Below are 13,492 nucleotides of genomic sequence, written 5' to 3'. Positions count from 1 at the left end.
GTATCCTATAGATACTTACGATGATTTAGGGTTATTTGTGCAAAAAGTATATATGTATGTTTATATTCACACCTCTCTTTCACTTAATGGTTGATCTGAAACTGTTTCTCGCGGTGTAAGAGCCTCCTTGTGAATGTTAATAAACCGTGCCTACACACTTGAGGGCGTGCGCAGGCCTATGCCCCCGAAAAATCCCTTCCCCGCCCCCCGAAGAATCCAAGCTTTGCCGGGTGCTTTGACCTTGTCCTTGCACCTATCTCCCGCCCACCGCCACGCCCCTTCCGCCTCCTGTGGGAGTTATTTGGCAAATGTGTGCGGCACGCAGACTTTCTGACCCCCCCGAAAAAAGCAGACTGACGCACTTATATATTATTCAAGGCGAAGGTCGAATGCGAGGAGTGGAAAAGCCGCCCCCTATTTATATATATATGCGTGGGAAAATCTGAGTTTTCCGACGAACGGATGGGGAGAGAGGGGAAGGGGGGTCGGAGCTTTAAGTGGGATTTTTATGGCATTTGGCTGTAGACACAATTTAATATCAAAGGGAGAATAAAAAGTAAATACGGTGTAAGGTGTCTGAACCGGCAGACAATAAATAGCCGGGGTCCTGGGCAATAAAAGTTGATATTCCTTTTTTTTTGCCTCACCCCCTCCCCTCTGCTGATGCCCATAACTGTAAATATTTGATATTTAAATTCGGTATTTCGGAATAAAGCCAAAAATGGTGAATGGTAAATGCTGAACGGGCGAGGCTTTGTCATGAAATTGATTGGTCGTCCCCTGGCTTTCTTCTTCCATTTTTCAGGTTCAAAGCGCATTTTTTCTGCTACTTTTTCGAGGGTGACAGGTGTTGGATCTGCTCAGCGAAGCGAAGTAGCAAAAAAGAGCAAAAATAAGATATATATGTGTATATAAAAAATAAAACAGCAGCAACAATTGCTCAATTGAACGAGGTCACTGGCTGGACGAAAGAAAAAAGATATAACAGGGAAAAGGGAACCTCAAGTGGCAGGGAAATGGAGCGAAGAAGTTCAGGTCGCCACTGCAGCTGCTGTTATTAAAAAGTTTTCGCCTAATTGGCAACTTTGTAGACAGACAAGCACCGAAAAACTGCCAAAAGAACCACACAATTTTAAACACAAATTGGTAAAAGGAACCAGAAAGCGGCAAGAAACTGCAAGTATTTCCAATAAATAATAAGCTTAAACCTTACATAATAAGCAATGTGCATAAAATTCATCTTAAAAAAGCATAATAGCCCCTTCGAAGAGGCATTAAAAAAAAACTCCAAAAAATAGGAAATTGAAACGAAAACCAACAAGGATGCACCCTTAACCAGATCCTTCGATAATGGCCAGCATAAAGTCAGCTTAGGAATCGTTATGACTGCAACACCAAAGTATGCAGCAAATGTTGCAAGTTGGTTGGTTGCAAGGGATAAAAGTGAACACTTCAGGGATGGGTGTGATGCCACAATGGGCAACTTGTTCTCTCATTGATTTTATGGCCAGAAATTGGTGATTCCAATGCACATTGGGATAAAAGCAGATGAGGCGAGCGAGGATAATGACGTTGTCCCTGTCGTGCTGCATGCGAATTGGCCATAAAAGGCATTTGGCCCGGCTCAGAGCAGCTCAGCAATATCGTTCGATTATTTGGCCATCAGCTAAAGCCAGTCAACGATCTTTGCTAACAAAGTTTTCATACTTGGAGCGATTTTCCAAGGACCTATGACCGAAACTTATGGGCGTTAAAAAAAACCACCGAATGTCATTGCAATTTGGGTAGTAAAAAAAAAGAGCATAATTAACATTTTCCATTTACTTTTGTTTATGCACCAACTGGCCTTGTTGTTTTTGTCGGTTGTCATGTCAGCCGAAAAACATTTAAATTTATTTTCGCATGCCCCTCGTCGCGGAGAACAGCGAAACATTACCACTACACTAAACAAATTAAGCAATTTATTTTCATTAACGCAAATAAAACTAAAGACTGCAGCCCTCAACCGAATCGCATATTGTGTACACTTTTGTGTGTCTACAAAAAAATGTGATCGAGTCGAGGAAAATTTTAATTGAATTTCGCTCACATATGTTGACATTCCCCCACATTTTCGCCAGCGTGAAAAACCAGCTAACAATTAAGAGAAAAATGTAGCATAAATCAAAGTCAACTGGAAAATCGAAAACATGGCGCATTAAAACTAGCGCCAAACTAAGGAGATTTATAGTGCTGAATACGAGGAGGGTGAACATGTAGGTAGGTGACTCGACTTTAGTTGAGGGTGGCACTCCATAGGAATTATGTCATCGCCAGTGCTGAAATCGATTCAATTAAAATGTTTTTTTTCTTTCTTACTGGATGGGCATGGGGCATGGGGGGTATACAGTATAGTATATAGTAGTAGTATTCATGAATCTGGGGCCAGACGTTCCGGCGAATTACAATAATTTTCAATAAGCTCTCCAGTTGCAGTTGCTTGACTCGACATCTCTGACACTTGAACACTTGAAAACGCTCGACACATGATGATAATGATGATAATGGTGATGATCACGATGATGATTGCAGCGCTGATGATCGTCATTAGCATCGGGCCAATCGGACATTATGTCAGTCAGCCAGCTGTCATACAATTGCCGGGACTTGAAGGCAAACAATCCCCGAAATTCACTCGCACAACAAATGAAATGTGGAATGGAATAAAGTGAACTAAAGTGAAGTGAGTGGAAAGGAGAGGAGATGAGGAATAAAAGTAGCGTACATATAAATTACATTTGCAGACTGCACCTCATCCTCAAACTCGCTTTTTACTGCCACCAATTCCATTCCCCCTCATTTTGGCCAATTTCTCCAGTTCGCCAGCTCTTCAAGGCAAATGAAGCGTTAAAAAACACAAAACAAAATTGCAACCCGTTGTGGTTCAGTGGCTCAGTCGGCAGCTGCAATTTCAAACTGCAACTGCAACTACAACTGCAGCACATCAACGACGAAAACAATTCCAGGCCGAGCCTTAAAAATTTCAATTAACTTTCCAGCGGGAAAAACAATGCCGAAGAAATGCGGAAAATTGCAGAAGAAACAAGTGATAAATATATGAAATATTTAAAGTTTGTTGAATAAATGCCTCGATAAATAATTCCATTTCAGCGAATCATGCAACATTATTTTCATTAATTCAATCAAATAATTACCTGGCCAGAGATAATTTTTTAATTTGATTTTCTGCGAACATTGCATTTGCCTCTTTAGTGGCTTACTTTTTAAACACGTATTTTAAGTATACATTTAAGTGGAAGCTGTATTGAAATGTCAATCGAGCGACCTTGCTGCACTTTTAACCATTTGGAAACCTTAAGCATTTTCGATTTTTATGTTTATTGAGGCCTCGAATCGGAATACGAAAATTCCAACACCTCCTCAAGCTAAGTAATAATTACACTTACAAAAAAACATTTGTGCAATTGTTATAAACAAAGCCGCGTTTTTGTTGTTATTTGCACAACTTTTCGTGTGTGTGTGCGATAAATCTAAATGAAATCATAAAAATTGAGACGAGACAACGTCGAAGTTTTGTGGGTGTGAGATTAACTCAAGCGAGGAATGAACATTAAAAAATAACAACAACAACAAAAAAGAAATACATTTTGTTGTTGCTGCTGGTTTTCTCACTCTGGTGTTATTGTTTTTATTGTTGCTGTTGTGGATTGTAAACAAATGCTTAATTGTCGAATGCAAATGACGCTGACATGTGTGCTTTTTTTTGTTTTTTGGATGTGTGGGCAGCAGACTTTGAAGTGTTTTTGCGTTTTTTAGGTTAAATAAATGTGCGTCTGTGTGCGTGCTCGTTAACATCGCAAGTCAATGCATTTTAAATTTGTTTAATGCGCGCCTTTTTAGCATTTGCGGTTGTAATTAGCGCAGCCAACGAGAGTTCACTGTGGAATGAGTGCGTTGCGAAATGATTTCAAAATAAAATATCATTTAAGCTTTAAAAATGTGTAAAGTACAGTAGTAATTGTTTATTTAATTGCTGCAAACTTCCTAATCGCTTACTTTTTCAACTCTAATTAGATTATAATTATATTGGTGACAGCTTAACTGACCATTGTTGCAATTTCTGCAATTAGTATGAAAGTATTCCCAGAGAAGGAATAAAGAATCATAATTCTAAAGAAATCATTCTGCTGCTGGTGATATTTACACTTTGTTTTCAGCCTTCACAGCGAGCTAATCGATGTGATATAGCAAATATTCAATACGAGTTGACGGACAGGACAGACCGCCAGCCTTGATGTCTCCGTTGAGCGCTGCCCATCAGCCTCACCTTTTCCCATAATCCACTACCACATTCCCATCCACATCCATATCCACCTGAGTTGACATTTGGCATCTCTGTTTATGGAGGCTGAAGAGCGAGGCAAGTTCAACAACATTTCAATGTCGGTCGCTGGGTCTTCTGCCTTGTGTCTCCTGTCTTCTGTCTTCTGGGCCCCTCTCTTTCAATCATTCTCAATGTCTGTCAGTACATGTCCTCGTCCCTGTCCGTCCGTTTGTCCGTATGTCCTTGCGTCTCCTTCTTGCGGAGGGACAAGGACGGCGCCGACATTATCCTGCGCCTGTCCCATCCAGGCGACAAAGCTAACGACGGGAAATGCCCAAATCACCTACACACACACACATACACAACACAGCTCCGCAGAAAGAGATGGCCTGAGGGGGTGCGAAAGAGACATAACCGCAATAAGTTGATGAGGAAAATGGAAATTAAATTTTCCCCACAAAATGCCATTCAAAACTGAATACCGAAAAAGGCCATAAGCTGTTGGGTCGATGAACTGGCTTCATGGAAAAACAGATAACTGCACTTAAATGTCCTTAAGGTAATAGAACCCGTAAAATGCTAATCTGTAGAAACCTACTTATAAAACGATATCAATATTAATAAATTTAAATATCGAACGATGTGTTTGAGTTTAGTAGGGAGTTTTTAGACACAGCACATTATCTAGCAATAATAACTTGGTAAAGTTCTGTCCGCGCCACTATTTTATTGGCCACAATTGTACATTTGTCTACTTGCTTATTAGAAATATGTTTTTGTCACTGCCTCGAAGGCATTTAATTAAGCATACCAAACGACAAGGGGATAAGAAGCAAGCACGAGGAAAAGTCGTACACAAGCCCAATGCAGCCAAACATAATTATTCATTTTCATTGTGCACTTTGGAGGCACTTGAGCAAATTTTGTGCAATTTGCACCACGCAAAAGTGCAGAAATTGAAATAAATGGATGATAAGCGAAGGGGGCCACCAGTTGGCGAAAGAAGAAGGGGGGTGATGGTGGGTGGCGAGTGGGGGGATAAATGAAGTGGAGTACTCAATGTTTGTCTGGCCGCTGCAGCAGTAGCAATGCAAGCAGCAGCAACAACAACTGCAGCGGTGTCTGCAACATGTTGCCATGACAATGACTGTCGACGTTTGGCGCCGTCTGGCAAACACACAACACACAGATCTATAAGTACACACACACACACACATAATCAACCAAACGCAGACAGACACAACACAATGCATATCAAATGCTTAAATGACAACAGCGATTGCACTGACAAAATAAAAGTTAGTTATTAATGCTAACACAAGTGGTGTTTATAAAGAGAGCCACCAAGAATCATCTGTTGCAATAATTTAAATGACAACCAGCCTGTTCTGAGAAAAGGATTAATACTTTCCATTGTGCGCCTCCAATTTTCCGCTCTGTGCAGTGGCAGCTTCAACTGGGGGGGGGCGGAAAAGCGGGAAAAGTGGGCAAAGTGGCGGAGCTTGCTGCGAAGGTAGCCCCCCGAAAGACAGTTACAATAAATGTCATGTTTAAGGCAGTCAAGCGACGCACATCACTCCTCAAGAAGAGCAGACGACGGGCAGCCAAACTCCATCAGCAACATCCGCGCACAACAGCAACACCAACAACAATGGCCACAATGGCAACAACTTTGGCAAACATGGCCCGAAGCAATTCCACTCGCACCTGAGTGGGCGTAGACATGTCTGAGATGGAGAACTTTTGCATAAATTTACTGCCTTTAATAAAAATTTAATTCGGAGCGGAATGTGCACATTGCAACGACCGTTGGATAGCATAGCGCATATGCCACATTTTTTGCACTCCTTTGGAGAGCGCGTTTTTATGTGTGTGGCAGAGACTGCATAAATTTCTGGCCTGTCCAGTGGCGCCCATCAACTGAATTTTTGCCTCCGCTGGAATTCGGCTCAAAATTCGCTGACACTGGCAAAGAACTGCAAACGGAAAACTCTTGGCGCACTGAATGTGCAGCCATCAATCTGGAAAAGTGTCGCCACCCCAGGGCACACTAAAAAAAAAAGATAACGCTGAGCACTAAATACCCTTTCAAAACTATTTTAATGTCTTCAAATTCCATTACTTTTTTCACTTTATGCGAAACTTGCCAACTTTTTACATTCTCCTTCTAGTTTCCTATAAATGTACCACACATAATTTCCTGTTGAGAGCATCCAGAAAAAGTGGTATACGAAACCAATAAGTGCCTGTCGTTTCCCTTCAAATTTTGAGTTTGACAACAGCTCGGGAAAATTTCCGCCAGCAAGAAGCAAAAGGAAATGGCTGTGATGTGTAGTGTCAGTTTGGAATAGAAAGGCGAATAGAAAAAATGATCGCAAACAGGCAACGAACGTACGTTTATTTATTTCTATTCAAATTTGAAAATTCAGACTGCGATTGCGTTCGCGATTTCGGAGCAAAAAGCACAGACACACATGGCAGAGCGAGCGTTCATCAATCATTTATATAAAAACTTATTTTCTTGCTTAAAGTTCGCCAGAGACAAAGATTGATTGGCGTATTAAAAACGCGCAGAAAACGCGAGCAGATCTCCCCTGAATCATCATCATCAATGGTCACACCCCTCCAGAAAAATAAAAAATAAATATGAAATTATAACAAGGAAAGGATTAAGGAAGAGGCGAAACAATTAGCAGATGTGCAGAGTCCGAATTGGTATTGAAGTTCAATCCCCGGAGCTGTGTTAATTATAATTATAGCTGCCTTGCTTGTTTTGTACGCTCTTTTTTGACGCAAATCCCCTGACAGCCAAAATGTCGACAGCTGATTGGGAAAAAGGTTAACCCCCAGAAGTCTATGATATGCTGATTAAAAAATCAGCGAGGCGTTGCAACAACCCTTTCGGGAATCATTGAGTGGCACAGCAAATTGCTGGATGATTAACAAGTTGACTTGTCTTAATTATGACGAACCGCGAACCGGTTTTACTATTTTATTTTTGGTGTTTTTTGTGCTTCTGATCCGTTTTGTTTGACTTGGGGATTAGTCGAAAAATCCTTTGGGCAAACAGGAAAAACTTTGCCCAGCAAACTTGAATTTTCCTTTTCCATTTCTGTTCCAGTCCTTTAAGCCGGGCTAACAAAAAAAGTTCTAACCATCAAATCCTAGACAGTTTAAACAAAAACGAAATTTGCTAGGGTTGCATGGCATTTTGAATGGCATTAAATATTTATAAATTCAATACGAAATGCAATTCGGAATGCATGCCAAAAAAGGAGCAAGCCAGAGATTGAATTGTAAAGTTTTTAAAAGCAATTCGCTGCCAGACAGACAATGCCTTCTCTTTCTGCATTTTGGCTGCTGCGTGCAGACATCGCATAAGTTGGCCAAAAGGGAAATTGCGAGACCAGCTGCAGATACAGATACAGATACATTCGCCAGATACAATTTTTGGCTACGCAAAACGTATTCAAAGCTCTCTCTCTCTCTCTCTCTCTCGGGTGGCAGCAAACCAAAAGGCGAGATGGACAGGTGAGGTAGCTGGGGTTCATTCCAGGATTTTCCCCCAATTGTCCTGCTGGAAATTCTCAAATTCGCCCTTGCCACTCAGTCTGCTGCTTATGAAATATTCAAGGCGCACTCCAAGGACTTGTGCATCCATGTACATATACATATATGTTATGATTTCATGAGTTCTGACCAGGATGAGCTTCGGTTGGAAGGTTTGACAACCGCAAATGGTGAAGTTCGCCTTGGAGGCTCGCTAATTGCCACTTGAAGCAATTCCCAGCCCAGACCTGCGGCTCCAAATCGGTTTTACTCGGTTCAATAGCCGTGTGCCCGCCTTAACCACAAGCCCAATCATATATATCAATCGGAGGGAGCAGCAGCCGAAGCAGCAGCAACAATGGGATTCAACCGAGCATAATCCACAACAATGTGCAGTTCAGTTCGAAGGGTTTAAGCGGGACCCAATCTCCAAATCCAATGACTGCCAGGGCACCGAAAAAAAATATATTATTCTTCATTACGTTATTTACTTCAAATATTGATAGCTAGATTTTATTACATTTATTTGGCGTGTGAAGGTATTCTTTCAGTGCAGTGGCGCACAATTGAAATCAACTTACACTTGAGCCAGCCATCTCTCTTACTCCCACAACCATGAAATTGTTTGGCTGGGCATTACACCGAGTGTAAACAGAAATCCGAAACAATTCGCAGGGGAATCGGGGTAATATAGGAGCCCATTTTGGAGGGAGGGCAGGAAAAACTGAATGAGAGGCGGCGGAGATTGAAAGATAAGCAGCAGGCCCAAAGACTTTTCCCCTTGATTGCCTTTCAATGCACTCATTCACAATCGAAGATGAAGTGCACCGCGAGAACCGATTTCGATTTCAATTTTCAATAATATTTATATTTAATAATAAACTGCAAATATTAGAATACTAGCACTGTTATTCACAGTACTTTTAAGTTGTTTTTGTCTCGCTACTCATGTGACTGCAAAAACAGCTTAGACAATGAATATTTGTATTTTTCTACGCTGCACTTCCCGGGAAATCTAGCTCAGCTTGGCAGCCTCCGCAGACCAGCTGGAAATTATCTAATCCAACAAAAATAAACTGTCAAGTCAAGAGCCATCTACTTCTACGTCTAAACCGAGGCATATCCAATTGCAAGTTTGTCAAGTCAGGCGGATATTTGTTTGCCTTTCCTTCCAAGAAGGCGGATTCGATTCTATTCAAGTTGAGTTGAGCTAACTTTGCGGTTTCTCAATGAGTGAATAATAAGCCACATTGTGAATGAGTGTGTGCGCGAGTAAATACCCTAGGACTGGTGCATATTTATTCATGGACATAACTCACCTTGACTTGATAAGAATTCAAACGAGTCTTTGGCAGCAAATTGAACGACGAAAAGTCCAGGCGACGCGAAAAGATCCCATTGCAGCCAGATGTGGAGCTGGAAAGAATCGTAGAAAAATATGCATAAATCAGTAAAAGATAGATAAGCGCATATAAAGTGAATGCACAAATTCATCTAAATAAAAATGTAAATTCTCTGACAGCTGGAAAATTGCAAATATGACAGGCGAGCGGAAATTCCTTCAGTCTCCAATTCGAATTTGAATTCAAATTCAAGCCGGATGCAATGGCGATAAGGATTTCCCACTCCCAACTATGCGCTTATGTAAATATTGCTATATATATTGGCCATAAGCCACGTAACTTGGCATTATTCTGACTAATCGAATACTACGTGACTTTCTAGTAGTCTCCATATGCAAGTGTAATGAAATTTCTTTTCATTTACTTTGCACACTTTTACTGACGTCAGAGGGACCGAAATAAAACTGAAACAAAAGTTGCTCAAATGGCCTTAAAAGCTTAGGCATGACATTATACAATTAAAACAAATAAAATTATTTTTAAATCCCCCCAGCAACTTTCAAGGGGGGTGTGCTGGGAATTTTTGCCATATTTTCATTTCAGCTTGTTATATCGCCTATGGCCAAAGCAAATAAAGTTATCAACAATGGCCAATATAAGGCAAAGAAAAAAATCTACAGAAATATACAATAAAATTAACAAGAAAACGAAAGCAAACAGAAAATGTGCAAAAGCAGTGAGAGAAGAAACGACATGGGACACAACAGTCGAATTCATTTGTTGACCTTGACATTGAATAGATTTCGTTTGGCTTTGTTTCGTTTTTTTTTGTTTACCCCCTCCGGTTTTATTTAAATTTTAATTTTATTTCTACAGCGCTCTCACTCGCTCTTATCAACTTGCGAGGGGGGCGGTGGACCCCCATTTAGCGTATGTGGAATTTCAACTTATCTACAACAAAAAGGAAAAAAAAAAAAAAAAGTATAAAAGTCGAGTAAAGTAAAAATACCTTATCTGGTTGTGGGACGCGAAAGCTGAGCCATTAGAAATGCCATAATACGCTGTTTATTTACACCTTGACTTCGATTATATAACATAAACAAAGCAGACCGAATGTCGCGTCATTTTCGAGTTAGTCATCGACTTGTGCTAATCAGCCGGCCGAGCGGTGCAAATTTGTAATTTATTTTTAAAACAATTACAGGCGGTGAGGAAATTCAATTTTGAAAGGTTAATTAAGCCAAGCGTTCTTCCATTTCCCACTTCAACTCACCACCAGCACCCACAACTTTTGCCCCTCGAGATGTTTGCTGCTAATTTGGGCAATATGAATTTTAATTCGAATCGAAAAACACAGCTGCTGGTCAGTTCGGATCGCCGTTTATATCGAATGTGCTCGACCCGCTCTTTATTGTTTGCTTATTTTATTGATCGGATCTCGCACTCCAGATCGAGATGTGCACGGCTAATGAATTTTAATGGCCCAAATGCGCTGCTTTGGCCTTCCCACCGCCTATTATTGTTCATTTTTGGCCCGAACACGTGTGCTCTGGCTCTTTCTTTACCCCTTTAGAGTCAAGAACAGCAAGAGCTTGCTATCAAAAGCGATCTCAATTTTTATGAGTGTACCCTTTCTTTATGGGGGTGCACAACGTGCGAGAATTAAATCGAACATCGTATTTGCATGGGCTATGAATTAATGAAATTATGGTTTATTACCACATTGCAAATGGCGAATTGAATCGTTTTTTAATTGACAAGACAGCCAAATATTTATGACATTTTCGAAATTAATCAATGTAAACTTAGTATAGATATTTATAGTTGTAGTTATAACATGACTGATTTAATGACTATTACGCTCATCGACTGCAAACTTAATAGCCATTTTCCAATCAGGCATCTCGTTAAAGCAGAGTATAAGTTTGTTTTATTTTCCGATGCCATTTTGGCCGAATTTTGCATTCGTTTCGAGATCTATGAGTCAGATCCGCCTCCTGTCAGCTTCAGCTATATAGCTTATATAGCTTATAGCATATAGCTGTCATTGGAACAATCAAGGGGCATTCGATTTGGGGGGCTGGCCGGTTCTTCCTGTCTGGAATTTTGGACTTGAATTGAGTTGAAAGTGATGTGCAGACACAGCTGGCGAAGTCCGAGTGGCGGAATCAAAAACCAGGTCCAAATTCAAGACCCATGAATGTGCTGTAATTTATAGGCGGCGCCGCTTCCGTCGCCTGTCAAATTGAATGAGCCAAATGAGTTGAGCAGCCAAGACAAAGGCGTTTCAAATTAGAATACCAAACATTATCACATGTTCCGAGCAGCTGACTCCGACCTTGAATGGCCAAAAAAAAAAATTAAAATGATACACAAGCGAAACTGAAGTGCCATATAAGCTATTTTGTAGCCAAATATTTGTTCTTATATGGCTGAAAAGCATAGCATTTTATTGACACCTCTAATCAAATAGAGTGACCATTGTGCACTTTGAAGCAGTGTTTGCTGCAGTGTGACCTTCCCATTTTAAAACTGGACATTTTTAGGGTGGGAGGTTGGGTCTGACCAGGCCTTTGGCCTGCTGTCAAACAAGAGATGAAATGTCGGGGACTTAGGCTGAAATCCTGTTGCTGCTGCGTGAATCTACGGGCGGGATGTTTTTTCATGGCGCTTTTCGAGATTTTCGCATCGATCCTGGGGTTCTTTGTTGGCGAAGGTAAGCAGAGGTAAGCTCTGCTTTTATTTTCTCTGATTTAAAAGCTTCGTATTGATTTAAACTATATTTTTTTACACACAGATGGCCGTTTTTTACTAATGGGCCGGACTGCCTATATGGTGCACTTTATTGGATCGATTTTTCTGATGATGAGCAGTATCTTGGTATGAGATCACCGCCGCAAGGACACTCTCTGATCTCATTTCATCTCTTACAGCAGATCGAAGTTCTGGTGGTCATCTATCTGGTGACAAATATAATCCATCTGATCTTTTGCACCGCCTTTATTATCGACTACGCGTTAAGTTGTAGCTTTTGCATTTTTGAATCGATTCCTGTATTTTTTACCCTGGGTAAGTGATTTTTACATGGTTTTGCTTAGCAAAGTGAATTATTTCTGAATTACCATTCAGTTTTCAGCCTTTATTTTTGGATAGTGGCCTATTCCTATTGGCGACGCCTTCTCTGGGAACACAACCTCGAAAACGACGACTGAGGCGAAGGGGTATCGTTAATTCTGGATCTTGAGTGTTTATTCTGCGCCTTTTGTGTTGGTTTAGCGCTGGGTATTTCCTTTTTTTTTTGGTTTTGGTTTTGGCCTTAATTTCACACTAATTTGTAAATTTGCCTTTAATGCCAAAGACAAAGAGAAAAACGAAAAGAGCAAAGTTCCGCAAATTGTTTGTACAGAGAAATATATTTTGTATTCACTACGAAGGAAGCAGTAAATGAATTGCAGGCAATCAGAACTGGAAAGGGGAATACTAGTATTCCACTGTTTTCCTTCTCGGAGGAGTGGAAACCCAATCACTTCATTCCCGGGCAATTTTCAATCACGTGCTAAGTGCTGCCAGACAGAAAATAGTCGATTTGTCTGCCCTGCCACGTTAGCGTGCAGTGCAAGTCAAGAGGGGAAAACTCGGAAAATTGTAGGAAAAACTGGAGCTGATTTGTGTGCTGCATAATTTTCCGTGCCACAAAAGGAGCGGGGTGACGAGGGTGCCCATCAAGTGGCAAAACTATTTGCCCTATCACGTACAAATTAAAAATGTGAAATGTTTCAATTTCTGTGGGTCTCAGTCTTCTCTGTTTTGGCGATTGCGGATTGGGGATTGCCTCACACAAAACAAAAACAACGGCTCCAGTGAGCTCCACTTCAACTTCGATTGTGGATCCCCCGCTCCACTGTAAGCCCCCTCCTCTCGTGCAGTCAGCCATCCATTGGTTTATGTAAATTCATTTGCGGTGACTTTGCTTTGGCGCCCAATTAGTTTAATTTATGCAAATACAGCGCGGGCCACTGACAGTGCGTGGCAAAAATATAAGTCAACGGATGTGGAGAGCATGTGGTGGCTATAATCGATAATCGGGTGATTGGATAATTTACAAACCGAAAGTGTTCAATGTAGCACTCGAAAATGCCATTAATCGATTATGGAGAACCGTTTAATGTGGAGCAATCCAATTTCCAGAAGTCGATAATATTGTACAACAAAAACGCGCTGAATGAGCTGAATGGGTCTAAAAGTTTGTATTATCTAGCTATTCACTTTGGTAACT

At 40.8% G+C, this 13,492-nt stretch overlaps 2 protein-coding genes across 5 annotated transcripts in view; one reads left to right on the top strand and one right to left on the bottom strand.

Annotated features, from left to right (window-relative positions):
* Nucleotides 1-13,492, bottom strand: part of LOC6538875 (headcase protein) — an 80,001-nt gene that overhangs the window by 38,133 nt on the left and 28,376 nt on the right. The window contains exon 2 of the mRNA XM_002099343.4: nucleotides 9,193-9,289. Coding sequence (XP_002099379.3) covers nucleotides 9,193-9,289 — 97 coding nt within the window. The remainder of the gene's footprint in view (nucleotides 1-9,192; nucleotides 9,290-13,492) is intronic.
* Nucleotides 11,762-12,675, top strand: LOC26536132. 4 transcript variants are annotated; one of them, XM_015193593.3, is made up of 4 exons: nucleotides 11,762-11,932; nucleotides 12,014-12,096; nucleotides 12,150-12,285; nucleotides 12,346-12,675. In XM_015193593.3, exons 1-4 carry the CDS (start codon nucleotides 11,812-11,814, stop codon nucleotides 12,426-12,428), a joined length of 423 nt encoding a protein of 140 aa, XP_015049079.1. In that variant the 5' UTR covers nucleotides 11,762-11,811; the 3' UTR covers nucleotides 12,429-12,675. The 4 variants fall into 4 exon arrangements, with proteins under 4 accessions (XP_015049079.1, XP_015049081.1, XP_015049078.1 ...); XM_015193595.3 differs by having other exon boundaries at nucleotides 11,777-11,932; nucleotides 12,153-12,285; nucleotides 12,346-12,649; XM_015193592.3 differs by having other exon boundaries at nucleotides 11,797-11,942; nucleotides 12,346-12,649.

The sequence above is a fragment of the Drosophila yakuba genome, chromosome 3R (assembly GCF_016746365.2).
Source record: "Drosophila yakuba strain Tai18E2 chromosome 3R, Prin_Dyak_Tai18E2_2.1, whole genome shotgun sequence".
In the NCBI taxonomy this organism is placed as follows: Eukaryota; Metazoa; Arthropoda; class Insecta; order Diptera; family Drosophilidae; genus Drosophila; species Drosophila yakuba.
The sequence above is the reverse complement of the archived record's forward strand: the minus strand, read 5'-3'. Positions and strand labels throughout refer to the sequence as shown.

What these genes read in the sequence shown, in the direction of transcription:
- LOC26536132 (XM_015193593.3), top strand. Translation starts at nt 11,812, where the DNA reads ATGAAATGTCGGGGACTTAGGCTGAAATCCTGTTGCTGCTGCGTGAAT. An exon ending in TGATGATGAGCAGTATCTTG is followed by an intron (nt 12,097 to 12,149) that starts GTATGAGATCAC and finishes CATCTCTTACAG; the next exon opens with CAGATCGAAGTTCTGGTGGT. An exon ending in TCCTGTATTTTTTACCCTGG is followed by an intron (nt 12,286 to 12,345) that starts GTAAGTGATTTT and finishes ATTACCATTCAG; the next exon opens with TTTTCAGCCTTTATTTTTGG.